The sequence below is a fragment of the Aegilops tauschii genome, chromosome 2, assembly GCF_002575655.3.
Source record: "Aegilops tauschii subsp. strangulata cultivar AL8/78 chromosome 2, Aet v6.0, whole genome shotgun sequence".
NCBI classification, from domain to species: Eukaryota; Viridiplantae; Streptophyta; class Magnoliopsida; order Poales; family Poaceae; genus Aegilops; species Aegilops tauschii.
The window spans coordinates 141489426-141506814 of NC_053036.3; the positions used below are offsets into that span (position 1 = coordinate 141489426).

The following is a 17389-nucleotide window of genomic DNA, read 5'->3' on the forward strand; positions in this document are numbered from 1 at the left end:
ATGAGGAGGAGGTCGTGACTTGGTCTCCACATCGGTCAAGGTTGGCAATATTTTCAGTCGGGGTCGGGGGGCAGCAGCAGACAGTGCTTTCTCAGATTTCAGTTTCATCGTTTCAGAGATCGTACTTGCAGGTGCTAGTCTTTTTCTTTTCTTATCTCTACTTTGTTTTACGGGACTGAAATTGACGGCTGATTTTGCTTTTCCAAGACGCAGATGATGATCCCGCTTCCTGGTCGATGTCATCTCAACTAATGGTGGTAGAGTCCAAATGGCCTGGTACAGCAGGATACCATTGGTTCACTTTAACGTACCACAAAAGAGTATGTGTCGTTGCACTTGGCGCGAAACCTCCATGGGAACGCAAAGGCGTCAGTATCGGCGTGCATTATCTGGGCTCAGCCTTAAAATGCCTCACAAGACGGAGAAAAATTACTGATTCTTCCGGAGGTCCTACTGAGCCCTTTTAGGCCACGTATAATGCAATGCAATGCGCCTAGAAAAATAAACCTTTTTTGTAGAGGGTTGTGTTATGGAAACAAGCACCAAATTTAGAAGAATATTGGTTTATTTTACTGAGCACCTCCTTAGATATCTTGCATTGTATTGTGCATGATCTTAAAATACTTCGCTCTGCTTAAAAAAGGATGAAAAAAAGAGAGGACAATCATTCAAAGACCAGAAGGTACAAACTCAAATTCTCACCGAGAAATAATTAGATAAAACTACCTATAGAAAAAGAAAATTACAATTTGTGTCAATGTTGCTGCGCATGTACACTTTACTACAACAAGTACTAAAGTGATCGTGTGGCAAAAGATTTGTCATTTCATTAATTAAGAAGAGGTAAGAGGTATAAGACAAAAGCCACAAAGTGGCGAAACACAACAATTACTTGTGAAGCAAGACATCACCCAAGCCCCTAGCAACTGAAGCACCCACAACTTTGCTTCCTCTTTGATTTTCTCAAGAACGATCATAGTTGGGGTAGCGGTGTTCCAAAAGACCCAAGCATTTTGCTCCTTCCATACTTCTCAGGAAATAAGCATCATGAGGAAAGTCATTGCTTTCTGATTTGGAGATCTTTCGAGGGCAATGCCGGTCCACCAATCTTTCACCGTGACCATGCTCGACCACTCACTCATCATGATGCCACCAAGGCCAATCAACGCCTTTGCCGCATTCCAAACCGAAATCTTGTAACGACGTTGAAAAAGAAGGTGGGCCAACGTTTCTTGAACTTGATTTCAAAGAGGGTACAAGCCGCAATTGAGCACCCCCTAAGGTGAAGTCTGTCAGTCGTCCAAACTCTATTGTGGAAGATCAACCAAGCGACACTAGCTTCAGTGGGGGAGGAGGGGGGTTCTCAAGGTTCAAATCACCTCCAACATAGTGATATTTGCCATGTTGGCACATGAGGTAGCACCCAGAGAGAGTTGAGAAGGTTTGTAGCAATATTGGCTCGGGCATTATTTCCACAAAGATTCCTAAAATGTTTCGGTCTCATCAAGCCAACCGGTGCACGATGTCACTAAATTCTCTAATAGCCATTTTTTGAACTAAGTCGCTTTTTAGTAACGCATAACACATCATCGACGGATGCAATCATAATGAGCACACACCCAGCTTCTGCGTAACTAGGATGCACACAACCAACACAATGTTGGAAATATGCCCTAGAGGCAATAATAAATTGGTTATTATTATATTTCCTTGTTCATGATAAACGTTTATTATCCATGCTAGAATTGTATTGATAGGAAACTCAGATACATGTGTGGATACATAGACAACACCATGTCCCTAGTAAGCCTCTAGTTGACTAGCTCGTTGATCAATAGATGGTTACGGTTTCCTGACCATGGACATTGGATGTCGTTGATAACGGGATCACATCATTAGGAGAATGATGTGATGGACAAGACCCAATCCTAAGCCTAGCACAAGATCGTGTAGTTCGTTTGCTCAGAGCTTTTCTAATGTCAAGTATCAGTTCCTTAGACCATGAGATTGTGCAACTCCCGGATACCGTAGGAATGCTTTGGGTGTACCAAACGTCACAACGTAACTGGGTGGCTATAAAGGTGCACTATAGGTATCTCCGAAAGTGTCTGTTGGGTTGGCACGAATCGAGACTGGGATTTGTCACTCCGTGTAAACGGAGAGGTATCTCTGGGCCCACTCGGTAGGACATCATCATAATGTGCACAATGTGACCAAGGAGTTGATCACGGGATGATGTGAGTTACGGAACGAGTAAAGAGACTTGCCGGTAACGAGATTGAACAAGGTATAGGGATACCGACGATCGAATCTCGGGCAAGTAACATATCGATAGACAAAGGGAATTGCATACGGGATTGATTGAATCCCCGACATCGTGGTTCATCCGATGAGATCATCGTGGAACATGTGGGAGCCAACATGGGTATCCAGATCCCGCTGTTGGTTATTGACCGGAGAACGTCTCGATCATGTCTGCATGGTTCCCGAACCCGTAGGGTCTACACACTTAAGGTTCGATGACGCTAGGGTTATAGGGAAAAGATATACGTGGTTACCGAATGTTGTTCGGAGTCCCGGATGAGATCCCGGACGTCACGAGGAGTTCCGGAATGGTCCGGAGGTAAAGATTTATATATGGGAAGTCCTGTTTTGGTCACCGGAAAGGTTTCGGGTGCTATCCGTAATGTACCGGGACCATCGGGAGGGTCCGGGGGGTCCACCAGGTGGGGCCACCGGCCCCAGAGGGCTGCGTGGGCCAAGTGTGGGAGGGGACCAGCCCCAGGTGGGCTGGTGCGCCCCCCCACAAGAGGCCCAGGGCGCAGGAAGGGGGGGAAGGGGGAAACCCTAGGCACAGATGGGCCTTAGGCCCATCTAGTGGGGCGCCCCCCTCTCTCCGCCCTTGGCCGCCCCCCCAAGCCCCATCTAGGGCTGGCCGCACCCCTTGGGGGAGGAACCCTAGATGGGGGCGCGGCCCTTCCCTTCCCTTATATATATTGGGGTTTTGGGGATGCCATACACATGAGAACGTCTCTCTTTCGGCGCAGCCCTACCCCTCTCCCTCCTCCTCCTCTCCCGCGGTGCTTGGCGAAGCCCTGCGGGATTGCCACGCTCCTCCATCACCACCATGCCGTTGTGCTGCTGCTGGACGGAGTCTTCCCCAAACTCTCCCTCTCTCCTTGCTGGATCAAGGCGTGGGAGACGTCACCGGGCTGCACGTGTGTTGAACGCGGAGGCGCCGTGGTTCGGCGCTTAGATCGGAATCAACCGCGATCTGAATCGCTACGAGTACGACTCCTTCATCCGCGTTCTTGCAACGCTTCCGCATCGCGATCTACAAGGGTATGTAGATCCACTCCCCTTCCCCTCGTTGCTAGAGTACTCCATAGATTGATCTTGGTGATGCGTAGAAAATTTTGAATTTCTGCTACGTTCCCCAACAGTGGCATCATGAGTTAGGTCTATGCGTAGTTTCTATGCACGAGTAGAACACAAAGCAGTTGTGGGCGTAGATGTTGCCAATTCTTCTTGCCGCTACTAGTCTTATCTTGTTTCGGCGGCATTGTGGGATGAAGCGGCCCGGACCGACCTTACACGTACGCTTACGTGAGACAGGTTCCACCGACTGACATGCACTATTTGCATAAGGTGGCTAGCGGGTGTCTGTCTCTCCCACTTTAGTCGGAACGGATTCGATGAAAAGGGTCCTTATGAAGGGTAAATAGAAATTGGCATATCACGTTGTGGTTTTACGTAGGTGAGAAACGTTCTTGCTAGATACCTATACAAGCCACGTAAAAACTTGCAACAACAATTAGAGGACGTCTAACTTATTTTTGCAGCATGTGCTATGTGATGTGATATGGCCAGAAGATGTGATGAATGATATATGTGATGTATGAGATTGATCATATTCTTGTAATAGGAATCACGACTTGCATGTCGATGAGTATGACAACCGGCAGGAACCATAGGAGTTGTCTTTATTTTTTGTATGACCTGCGTGTCATTGAATAACGCCATGTAAATTACTTTACTTTATTGCTAAGCGCGTTAGCCATAGAAGTAGAAGTAATCGTTGGCGTGACAACTTCATGAAGACACAATGATGGAGATCATGATGATGGAGATCATGGTGTCATGCCGGTGACAAAGATGATCATGGTGCCCCGAAGATGGAGATCAAAGGAGCAAAATGATATTGGCCATATCATGTCACTATTTGATTGTATGTGATGTTTATCATGTTTACATCTTATTTGCTTAGAACGACGGCAGCATAAATAAGATGATCCCTCACTAAAATTTCAAGAGACGTGTTCCCCCTAACTGTGCACCGTTGCGAAGGTTCGTTGTTTCGAAGCACCACGTGATAATCGGTTGTGATAGATTCTAACGTTCGAATACAACGGGTGTTGACGAGCCTAGCATGTACAGACATGGCCTCGGAACACATGCGAAACACTTAGGTTGACTTGACGAGCCTAGCATGTACAGACATGGCCTCGGAACACAAGAGACCGAAAGGTCGAACATGAGTCGTATAGCAGATACGATCAACATGGAGATGTTCACCGATGATGACTAGTCCGTCTCACGTGATGATCGGACACGACCTAGTTTGACTCGGATCATGTATCACTTAGATGACTAGAGGGATGTCTATCTGAGTGGGAGTTCATTAATCAGATGAACTTAATTATCATGAACATAGTCAAAAAGTCTTTGCAAATTATGTCATAGCTTGCGCTTAAGTTCTACTGTTTAAGATATGTTCCTAGAGAAAATTTAGTTGAAAGTTGGTAGTAGCAATTATGCGGACTGGGTCCGTAAACTGAGGATTGTCCTCATTGCTGCACAGAAGGCTTATGTCCTTAATGCATCGCTCGGTGTGCTGAACCTCAGCGTCGTCTGTAGATGTTGCGAAACATCTGACATACACGTTTTGATGACTACGTGATAGTTCAGTGCGTATTGCTAACGGTTTAGAATTGTGGCACCAAAGACAGTTTTGAAACGTCGCAGAACATATGAGATGTTCCGAAGACTGAAATTGGGATTTCAGACTAGTGCCCACGTCAAGAGGTATGAGACCTCCGACAAGTTTCTTGAGCCTGCAAACTAAGGGAGAAAAGCTCAATCGTTGAGCATGTGCTCAGATTGTCTGAGTACCACAATCGCTTGAATCGAGTGGGAGTTAATCTCCCAGATGAGATAGTGATGGTTCTCCATAGTCACTGCCACCAAGCTAGTAGAGCTTCGTGATGAACTATAACATATCAGGGATAGTTATGATGATCCTTGAGCTATTCGCGATGTTTGACACCGCGAAAGTAGAAATCAAGAAAGAGCATCAATTGTTGATGGTTAGTAAAACCACTAGTTTCTAGAAGGGCAAGGGCAAAAGGGATACTTCATGAAATAGCAAATCGTTTGCTGCTCTAGTGAAGAATCCCAAGGTTGAACCCAAACCCGAGACTAAGTGCTTCTGTAATGAGGGGAACGGTCACTGAAGCAGTACTACCCTAGATACTTGGTAGATGAGAAGGCAGGCAAGGTCGACAGAAGTATATTGGATATACATTATATGAATGTGTACTTTACTAGTACTCCTAGCAGCACCAGGGTATTAGATACCGGTTCGGTTGCTAAGTGTTAGTAACTCGAAATAAAAGCTGCGGAATAAATGGAGACTAGCTAAAGGTGAGATGACGATGTGTGTTGGAAGTGTTTCCAAGGTTGATGTGATCAAGCATCGCATGCTCCCTCTACCATCGAGATTGGTGTTTGGGTTGAGCACAAACATGATTGGATTATGTTTATCGCAATACGGTTATTCATTTAAGGAGAATAATGGTTACTCTGTTTATTTGAATAATACCTTCAATGGTCTTGCACCTAAAATGAATCTCGATCGTAGTGATACACATGTTCATGCCAAAAGATATAAGATAGTACCACATACTTGTGGCACTGCCACTTGAGTCATATTGATATAGAACGCATGAAGAAGCTCCATGTAGATGGATCTTTGGACTCACTCGTTTTTGAAAAGAATGAGACATGCGAACCATGTCTATTGGTATATATGCATGAAGAAACTCCATGCAGATGGATCGTTTGGACTCACTTGATTTTGAATCACTTGAGACATGCAAATCATACCACATGGGCAAGATGACTGAAAATCCTCGTTTTCAGTAAGATGGAACAAGAGAGCAACTTATTGGAAGTAATACATTTTGATGTATGCAGTCCAATGAGTGATGAGGCATGCAGTGGATATCGTTATGTTCTTACTTCACAGATGATTTGAGTAGATGCTAAGTGTATTTACTGGATGAAACACAAGTCTGAATTATTGAAAGGTTCAAGTAATTTCAGAGTGAAGTTGAAGATCGTCGTGACAAGAGGATAAAATGTCTGTGATATGATCATAGAGATGAGTATCTGAGTTACGAGTTTGGCACACAATTAAGACATTGTGGAAAGTGTTTCACAATTAATACCGCCTGGAACACCATTGTGTGATGGTGTGTCCGAACATCATAACTGCACCCTATTGGATATGGTGCATGCCATGATGTCTCTTATGGAATTACCACTACCGTTTATGGGTTAGGCATTAGAGACAACCGCATTCACTTTAAATAGGGCACCACGCAATTCCGCTGAGACGACACCGATTAGAGAAACCTAAGTTGTCGTTTCTTAAAAGTTTGGGGCTGCGATGCTTATGTGAAAAAGTTTTAGGCTGATAAGCTCGAACCCAAAGCGGATAAATGCATCTTCATAGAAAACCCAAAACAGTTGGGTATACCTCCTATTTCAGATCTGGAAGCAAAAGTAATTGCTTCTAGAAACGAGTCCTTTCTCGAGGAAAAGTTTCTCTCGAAAGAATTGAGTGGGAGGATGGTGGAGACTTGATAAGGTTATTGAACCGTCACTTCAACTAGTGTGTAGCAGGGCACAGGAAGTTGTTCCTGTGGCACCTACACCAATTGAAGTGGAAGCTTATGATAGTGATCATGAAACTTCAGATCAAGTCACTACCAAACCTCGTAGGACGACGAGGATGCATGCTACTTCAGAGTGGCACGTGATCCTGTCTGAGATATCATGTTGTTGGATAATACTGAACCTACGAGCTATGGAGAAGCGATGGTGGGCCCATATTCCGACAAATGGTTAGAAGCCATGAAATCCGAGATAAATGGATCTTTAAGAAGAAGACAGACGTGGACGGTAATGTTACCGTCTATGAAGCTCGACTTGTGGCTAAGAGTATTTCCACAAGTTCAAGGAGTTGACTACGATGAGATTGTCTCGTCCGTAGCGATGCTTAAGTCTGTCGGAATCTTGTTAGCATTAGCTGCATTTATGAAATCTGGCAGATGGATGTCAAAACAAGTTTCCTTACCAGTTTTCGTAAGGAAAGGTTGTATGTGATACAATCAGAAAGGTTTTGTCGATCCTAAGGATGCTAAAAGGTATGCTAGCTCCAGCGATCCTTCCATGGACTAGAGCAAGCATCTCGGAGTCAGAATATAAGCTTTGATGGAGCGATCAAAGTTTTTGGGTTTATACAAGGTTTGTTAGAAACTTGTATTTACAATAAAGTGAGTGGGAGCGCTACAACATTTCTGATAAGTATATGTGAATGACATATTGTTGATCCGAAATGATGTAAAATTTCTGGAAAGCATAAAGGGTTGTTTGAAAGGAGTTTTTCAAAGGAAGACCTGGATAAAGCTGCTTACATATTGGGCATCAAGATCTATAGAGATAGATCAAGACGCCTGATGATACTTTCAAAGAACGCACACCTTGACATGATTTTGAAAGAGTTCAAAATAGATCAGCAAAGAAGGAGTTCTTGGCTGTGTTACAAGGTGTGAGTATTGAGTAAGACTCAAGACCTGACCACAGCAGAAGAGAGAGAAAGGACGAAGGTCGTCCCCTATGCTTTAGACATAGGCTCTACAGTATGCTATGCTGTGTACCGCACATGAAGTGTGCCTTGCCATGAGTTGGTCAAGGGGTACAATAGTGATCCGGGAATGGATCACATGAGAGCGGTCGAACTTATCCTTAGTATCTAGTGGACTAAGGAATTTTCTCGATTATGGAGGTGAAAAGGAGTTCGTCGTAAAGGGTTACGTCGATGCGAACTTTGACACTAATCCGGATGACTCTGAGTAGTAAACCGGATTCGTATAGTAGAGCAAATATTTGAAATGGCTCCAAGTAGCGCGTGATAGCATCCACAAGATGACATAAATATTCGTAAAGCACGCACGGATCTGAAAGGATCAGACCCGTTGACTAATAACCTCTCTCACTAGCATAACATGATCAAACCAGAACTCATTGAGTGTTAATCACATAGAGATGTGAACTAGATTGTTGACTCTAGTAAACTCTTGGGTGTTGGTCGCATGGTGATGTGACCTGTGAGTGTTAATCACATGGTGATGTGAACTAGATTATTGACTCTAGTGCAAGTGGGAGACTGTTGGAAATATGCGCTAGAGGCAATAATAAATTGGTTATTATTATATTTCCTTGTTCATGATAAACGTTTATTATCCATGCTAGAATTGTATTGATAGGAAACCCAGATACATGTGTGGATACATAGACAACACCATGTCCCTAGTAAGCCTCTAGTTGACTAGCTCGTTGATCAATAGATGGTTACGGTTTCCTGACCATGGACATTGGATGTCGTTGATAACGGGATCACATCATTAGGAGAATGATGTGATGGACAAGACCCAATCCTAAGCCTAGCACAAGATCGTGTAGTTCGTTTGCTCAGAGCTTTTCTAATGTCAAGTATCACTTCCTTAGACCATGAGATTGTGCAACTCCCGGATACCGTAGGAATACTTTGGGTGTACCAAACGTCACAACGTAGTTGGGTGGCTATAAAGGTGCACTACAGGTATCTCCGAAAGTGTCTGTTGGGTTGGCACGAATCGAGACTGGGATTTGTCACTCCATGTAAACGGAGAGGTATCTCTGGGCCCACTCGGTAGGACATCATCATAATGTGCACAATGTGACCAAGGAGTTGATCACGGGATGATGTGAGTTACGGAACGAGTAAAGAGACTTGCCGGTAACGAGATTGAACAAGGTATAGGGATACCGACGATCGAATCTCGGGCAAGTAACATATCGATAGACAAAGGGAATTGCATACGGGATTGATTGAATCCCCGACATCGTGGTTCATCCGATGAGATCATCGTGGAACATGTGGGAGCCAACATGGGTATCCAGATCCCGCTGTTGGTTATTGACCGGAGAACGTCTCGATCATGTCTGCATGGTTCCCGAACCCGTAGGGTCTACACACTTAAGGTTCGATGACGCTAGGGTTATAGGGAAAAGATATACGTGGTTACCGAATGTTGTTCGGAGTCCCGGATGAGATCCCGGACGTCACGAGGAGTTCCGGAATGGTCCGGAGGTAAAGATTTATATATGGGAAGTCCTGTTTTGGTCACCGGAAAGGTTTCGGGTGCTATCGGTAATGTACCGGGACCACCGGGAGGGTCCGGGGGGTCCACCAGGTGGGGCCACCGGCCCCAGAGGGCTGCGTGGGCCAAGTGTGGGAGGGGACCAGCCCCAGGTGGGCTGGTGCGCCCCCCCACAAGAGGCCCGGGGCGCAGGAAGGGGGGAAGGGGGAAACCCTAGGCACAGATGGGCCTTAGGCCCATCTAGTGGGGCGCCCCCCTCCCCCCTTGGCCGCCCCCCCCCAAGCCCCATCTAGGGTTGGCCGCACCCCTTGGGGGAGGAACCCTAGATGGGGGCGCAACCCTTCCCTTCCCTTATATATATTGGGGTTTTGGGGATGCCATACACATGAGAACGTCTCTCTTTCGGCGCAGCCCTACCCCTCTCCCTCCTCCTCCTCTCCCGCGGTGCTTGGCGAAGCCCTGCGGGATTGCCACGCTCCTCCATCACCACCATGCCGTTGTGCTGCTGCTGGACGGAGTCTTCCCCAACCTCTCCCTCTCTCCTTGCTGGATCAAGGCGTGGGAGACGTCACCGGGCTGCACGTGTGTTGAACGCGGAGGCGCCGTGGTTCGGCGCTTAGATCGGAATCAACCGCGATCTGAATCGCTACAAGTACGACTCCTTCATCCGCGTTCTTGCAACGCTTCCGCATCGCGATCTACAAGGGTATGTAGATCCACTCCCCTTCCCCTCGTTGCTAGAGTACTCCATAGATTGATCTTGGTGATGCGTAGAAAATTTTGAATTTCTGCTACGTTCCCCAACACACAAAGGGGCGCGCGCGCACACACACACACACACACACACACACAGAGAGAGAGAGATCACGCCGAAAAATGAAAAATTCATAGAAAACCGAAGCTATGCCTGAGTCTGATTCTTTTTCAGACTCTTCTTCTTCATCTGGGCCGGAAACTTCGTCTTCAGAGTCCAGTTCCTTCCCAATGTAAGCCTTGGCCTTGTGAGAGTTGTTTCTTCGTTTGTAAGTAGACTTTAAAGGAGTTCTCGAAGAAGATCTAGAGGTGGACTTGAAGGAAGAGTTGTCCTTCTTCTTGAAGAACTTATTGATCTTCTTTTCACCATCTAAGTCGTAGTTCTTACTCTTGCCCTTCCATGCTTGCTACTGCCCGAGTCAAATCTTCCACTGGCTCGTATTTCACCTTCCTAGAGAGGATAGACAAAAATGAAGTGTTCCGGCTTCTTGCATTTAAAACAAGTGTAGTCTTTCATAGGTTTTGACGAGGACTTGGAATTGTCCGAGTTGCTTGAGCCTCTAGAACTGATTTTTCTTTCAGAAGCGTTGGAAGCATTCTGTTATTAGTGCGATATCCTTGCTGATACTTTCTGGGTCATCAGATTCATCATCGGCATTATCTTCGCAGCAAGATTTAGCCACAGCTTTGAGTGCGTGACGTTTTTGGTAACTTGAGACATAATGATGCCTCTTTTCTTCTTGTTGTTCCTCGTGGGTGTTCAACCTCTCCATGATATCGGCAAAGTCGAGTAACTTGAGAGCTCTCTCCTTTATCATCAGGACAAGTGTATCAAAGGAACTATCCAACGATCTGAGAAACTTCTTCACAACTTCATGATCAGTGATATCCTTGGCACCAAGGCCTTGTAGTTCATTTACAATGTCACTCAATTGATCGAATTGTTGACTGCTTTCATTCCTGAGCCTTTTGAAGTGGTTGAATTTTGCACGAAATGTATTGATAAGTCCATTTTGCATCATGTTTTCCTACTGTTATTTATTATGATTTGGGTCATTATTTCACTTTGTGATGCAATCCTAATGCCTTTTCTTTCTTATTTTTTCAAGTTTCACATGAAGAGGGAGATTGTTGGCACCTAGAATTCTGGACCTGAAAAGGCCACAACAGAGCTAGATATTCTCAACAGCTCCAAATGACCGTAAAATTTGCGGAGAATTATTTTAGAATGTATAAAAAAATATTGGCGAAAGAAGTACCGGGAGGGGGCCCACCAGTGAGTCACGAGCTCAGGGGGCGCGCCTAGTGAGTTCATGGCTCCACCAGCAGGCCTCTGGGGCCCATCTTCTCCTATATGATGCTATTTGCCCTAGCAAAAAGATCAAAAGAACACTTACAGGACGAAGTGCCATCTTCTCCTATATAATGCTATTAGCAAGTACAACTATTTTTTTTTTGGTATTTCATGTTCCATATCCATAACTAAAGATAGAAAACAACTTAGAATAGAAAATAAAATCCACTTAATGATAGAAAATAAAATCTACTTAGTGATAAAGCGAACAAGCACACACGAGAATATTCACCCCATGCTATTGCTCCCCGGGAACGGTGCCAGAAAGAGGTCTTGATAACCCACAAGTATAGGGGATATATTATACCTTTTCGATAAATAAGAGTGTCGAACCCAATGAGGAACTAAAAGTAGAATTTATATTCTCTTCAAGTTCTATCGACTATCGATACAACTCTACGCACACTTAGCCTTTGTGTTACCTAGAACAAGTATGAAATAGAAGTACTTTGTAGGTGTAATGCTAGAACTACTTTGCAAGAATAAAACTGGGAGTAATTTGCAAGATAATAAAAGTTAGTTCTTTAGTAGAAAGCTTTTTGTAACACAAGAGGAAGATTTGTCCCTAGGCAATCGCTAACTAACCGGTAATCATTATTGTAATTTTATATGAGGGAAGGCATGAGCTAACATACTTTCCGTACTTGGATCATATGCACTTGTGATTGGAACTCTAGCAAAGCATCCGCAACTACTAAAGATCATTAAGGTGAAACCCAATCATAGCATTAAGTAGCAAGTCCTCTTTACTCCCATACGCAACAACCCCCTTACTCAGGTATAAGTTTTTGTCACTCTCGCCACCCACTATAAGCGAATAATGAACGTATTGCAACACCCTACAGCAGAATCCCACACGTGTGCGCGACACGGAGGGCACCATAGGACAGCACCAAAATAAAACATACAACTCAAACCAATCACAATCATCAATCAACCCACAGGATTCGAATGTACTCAAACATCATAGGATGGCCATACATCATCGGATAATAATATATAGCATTAAGCACCTTGTTTAAGTAGAGATTATAGCGGGTAGAAGAGGTGCTACACCGCTGCATAGAGGGGGAGAGTTGGTGGTGACGGCGACGAAGTTATTGGTGTAGATCGCCGTCACAGTGTTTGCCCCGGCGGCACTCCGGTGCCACCGGGAGAGAGGGGGAGAGCCCCCCTCCTTCTTCTTCTTACTTGGCCTCCCCCTAGATGGGAGGAGAGTTTCCCCTTGGCCCCCATGGCTCCCAGAGGGCAGGAGCTCCTCCGAGATTGGATCCCTCTCTCTGTTCTTTTTAGTTTCACATTCCTGTTTTCTGGCCCCTCACCGTTTCTTAAATTCCAGATATCCGTAACTCCGATTGGGCTGCAAATTTGAGGGGATTTTTTCCCTGATATCATCTTTCTTACGGCGAAAGAAGGGCACCAACCGCCTTATAGGGGCACCACAAGCCTGCCAGGCGCGCCCTCTGGGCTTGCGGTCCCCTCGGGCATTGCCTCGCGTTAATTCTTCTTTCCGAAAATCACATATATTCCAAAATAAATCTCCGTAAATTTTTATAGTGTTTGCACTTTGTTTTGTATGGATATTCTGCGAAACAAAAAATATGCAACAAACAGAAACTGGCACTGGACATTGAATCAATATGTTATTCCCCAAATTAATATAAAATATTACCAAAAATATATGAAAGTTGTAGAATATTGGCATGAAACAATAAAAAGAATTATAGATACGACAAAGATGTATCAAGCGTGGGGGCGCGAAGCGCCGGCCATGCGGTCCAGCCATTGGGAGGAGGGAGCGGTCAAGGAACGGCGGGAGAGCACACGGGTGGTGGGGAGAGGGGAGGAGAGGTAGAGGAGGCGGCTAGAGAGGCGTGGAATTTTACTTGGCCGCCGAGCGATGGAGCATAAATAGGGAGGTGGGCACGGCTGATGATAAATTATCCTCTACCAAAGCGGGTTAGGGATCGGCTAGGTGCTGGTTAGAGGAGGGATTTTACTCCTCTTAACAAGTTATTGGGGATCGGTTAGAGTTGCCCTTATACTGGTGCGCTAGGGCACATTGCCCTTTCTGGAGGCGTTGCCATGGTCTTTATCCGAGCCCCTCTTTGAGCATCAGGGAAAATCCCTAGCTCCGGTACTTCGGATCGGATGGCGGTGGCGGCACGACGTGGTTCCCCTTCTTGAAGACGCTATCTTGCTCGCTCACGTAGTCCCCGGTGTTGGAATTGGGGATGTTCGGCGTCCCACTGATTTGGTCTGCTCCTCTAGTTTTAGGCTTGGTGGGCTTAGCTGTATGTTTTTCCTTTTCGGGCTGAGCACCCCTTCTCTCTCTCTGCTCCAACTCCCATGCTCATGCCTCCCTGCGTTCATGTCATGTGTTATCCTGTTTGATATGCAACTTTTGCGTATTCGCGAAAAAACAACGAGGAGATAATAGTTACCTCAACACTTCCATGTTTAACATAAAGAACTAGCCGACCATGAATAATTTGCCTCAAAAAGAGCTAATGACTATGGACAACAAGTTGCAAATTATTGTCGAGTAAGGGGGGAGATACGCTGGGCACGACACAAAACAGAGTGACTCGGTTCACATGCATTCCAACGTTCAAAGCTTCAGCTAAACAAAATTCAAACCATTTTCGAATTTGATAATACTAAGTGGGCTCCAGGTGACGGGCAGATGATGCAAACCCAGATGAAGACAGATAAGAAAGTAGGTTCAGTTGCAAAACAAGAACAACCAGCTGCCTGCCAATTAACAAAGTTGGTTCAGATGAAGAAGATAACAAAGCATTTGCAGTTAACCATGGATAACCAGTTGTAAAACAGAGTCACTCAGTTGGTTCAGAAGAACGAAGTTCACTCATTCACATGCATTCCAACGTTCAAAGCTTCAGCTAAACAAAGTTCAAACCCTTTCGAAGTTCATACTACTACTACGTAGGCTCCAGGGATACTCCATGTTGAAGCCCGATTAATCATTAATGCAGCAGATGCAAACAGACAGTCTAAAACCCATGTGAGGAAGACAACAGAAAAGGAAGCTAAGATAGACATGTTGCCAACTACTCCATAGAACACCATACGGCAGGCCCTTCCAAACTTCTAACTTAGTGATTAAAACGGCGCGTCTCCAAGCTCCAAAATGATCCATCTTCAATCCTCCGGTAGGCACATGCGCATCCACACCGGCGCAGCGAACCTAGGCAGCATCGTCGACATCCGGCAGGCTGACGAAAACAAGGAGAGCAAGTTAATCACAGCCCAGACTTCAGAACAAGTGAAGAACAGAGACCAACACACCACAGAGACTCACTTGGACAAGGCGAAGTACAGATTGATGGCAAGAAGCGCAAAGCACCTGACGGCGGCCCACGCGTACGAGCGCCGGGAATCCTCCGTCGGCGCCATAACGGCCATCCACGTCAGGAAACAGCCGGTTGTGGTGCTCACGAACACGCAGAACACCAGGAACATGTCGCGGCGGAAGAAGGCACGGAGGCAGGCACGGTCGTCCGGCGTCGTCGAGACAGCCGCCGCCGTGAGCAGCAGCAGCATGGCCAGCACCGGTACCGCTATCTTGACGATCTTGGTCTGCAGAAAAGCAAAGCGTGCAGAGTCAGATGGAGAGATCGAACGAACGCAGAACACGAGATCGATGATGAATACGCATGCAGGAGTTTTAAACCTTGTTCTGGTTCGCTCTCGCAGCTCCTCCGACAGCACCCAGCAGATTGCGGCCTTCAAAGTTCAGATAAGAAACAAGAAGATCAAATCTTTGGCATGACAGGGAAATAGCAGAGCGAGATCATAAAGGCGAAACTTTGCGACTTGCCACTACCCGAACAAAAAGGCCAAGAAAATTAGCGGGAATCAGCGGGAATGCGGCCAGTTGAGCCTTTGCCATGGAAAATCAGCGGGAATGCGGCCAGTTTTAAACTGATGCGAGCGCAGAAGATCTCCAAAAGGAAACAACGGAGAAACAGAAACAAAGAACATTCATCCGGAGATCTCAAACACAAATTTCCAGCGCATTAGAAAGCGGAACAAACTACCAACAGGAAAAAACAACGACGATTAATCAAGAGGGATGGATCTAGATGCTTGCATACCATCCATCTCTCTAGCACCACTCCTTTCCCTAACCACGGAGAGTTTTGGAGATATTGGCGGGGCTCTAGAGGAAACAGCGATGGAGCTTTCTGAATCGAAATTGCCATGGGGTTGGGGTCTACTTTATACGCAGCATACAGGTGAGGAGGAGGAGCAGGTACACGGTCGTGGCTTGGTCTCCATATCGGTCAAGGTGGTACATGGACGGGTGGCTGCATTTTCAGTCTGGGGGTAGCAGCAGACGCAGCTTTTTCAGAATTCAGTTTCTTCATTTCAGAGCTCAATTGCCACCTTTCTCTTTTCCCATTTCTTACATTGTGAAATTTATCACACACGAGCAATTCAATTAATAATTTCTTATCTTTCTTTTTTTTGCGGGGAATCACTAGTTTCTTATCGGGACAGTAAGATTGGCTGCTTGTTTTTACCTGGTTTTGCTTTTCCAAAAGGAGCATGACGATCCGCACTTCCTCACAAGCGACGAATGGTGCTAGTCCAGATGAAACTGACGCCATCGGTTCACTTTAACGTCCACAAAACAGACACACTGATTTGAAAAAGTTTGAATTGAACAGATGATAGGCTCGAAAGAGAGTATGCTGCCCTTGGCGCGAAACCGCCGGTGGAAGGGGAAAACCCTATGTTTTTTTAGACAAAGGGGAAAACCCTATGTAACGCGATCCCCTGCGCGCGAGACTTGGGCAACCGGTTTTGGCAACCTGAAGGTTCCCTCAACCGGTTTTTTGTTTCTTTTTCATGTTTGCGGTTTATTTTGGTCTTTTTTCATTTTTCTCCTTCTCTTTTTTTTCCATTTTTCTGTTAGTTTCCCTTTTTTCCGTTTCATTTTTCATTTTGTTTTCCTTTTTCATTTTCTATTTTCCTTTTTAAAAAATTGTGTATTTAAAAATGTTTGCAAATTTTATAAATTGATTGCTTTTTTGAAAACAAATTTTCAAAATGATAATTTTTAATTTTTGGTCATAAAATCAAAAAATGTCCAAAAATTAGCAAAAACATTATTTTTCAAAAAATATTCGGATTGTCAAAAAACTCTTCACGGTTTTAAATCAGGATCAGGATTTCAAATTTGCATTTTTTTAAAAAAATAAAAAAATAGAAAATATTTGGAAATAAAAAACACATTTACAAATTTTGTTCTTATTCAAAAAAACCCAAATTTTCAAAAGATGCTCAAGATTCCAAATTTTGTTCTTGTTTTCAAAAACTATTTTGGAATTTCATTTTTTTTCACACTTTCTCTAAAAAAATGTTCATGTTTTCCAAAATGTATTCAAAGTAAATCAGAAAATGAGACGCTAGCTGACCACTAGACCTCTAGTAGTGAAGCAACTAAAAGATCCAATTGCAAGAAAATCAGTATGATGTATTAGCAAAGCCACTAAGAAGGGAATCGAAAGTAGATAGGGAATCCCACTGTAGATGTGGTTTTATACCTTGAGGCAGAAGTTCAAGTTCATATTCCTTTTATATATCATTTGATAAATGCCTCCAATCACCATATAACATTGAGTGGGAGTCACCCTGAAAGATGGATGACCAATGAGGACAAGACAATGGGGAAGTTGGTAACAGAGAGTCTTCCCTTCTTCTTCGCTTTCTTGCCTGGAAAAGTTTCCACTACATAATAAGAAACTAGAATTAGATCTTGGAAATG

General features: G+C 44.8%; 1 protein-coding gene across 1 annotated transcript; it reads right to left on the minus strand.

The window, feature by feature from the left end:
- Positions 1-14423: 14423 nt before the first annotated feature.
- Positions 14424-15855, minus strand: LOC109771349 (uncharacterized). The gene is made up of 4 exons (XM_020330042.4): positions 15714-15855; positions 15290-15342; positions 14918-15195; positions 14424-14831 (listed from the first exon to the last, which is right to left on the minus strand). Exons 1-4 carry the CDS (start codon positions 15718-15720, stop codon positions 14804-14806), a joined length of 366 nt encoding a protein of 121 aa, XP_020185631.1. The 5' UTR covers positions 15721-15855; the 3' UTR covers positions 14424-14803.
- Positions 15856-17389: the final 1534 nt, after the last annotated feature.

Coding starts and splice junctions, on each gene's coding strand:
- LOC109771349 (XM_020330042.4), bottom strand. Junction 15,196..15,289: donor CGAGAGCGAACCAGAACAAG/GTTTAAAACTCC, acceptor GCTTTTCTGCAG/ACCAAGATCGTCAAGATAGC. Junction 14,832..14,917: donor CTGTACTTCGCCTTGTCCAA/GTGAGTCTCTGT, acceptor TGTTTTCGTCAG/CCTGCCGGATGTCGACGATG.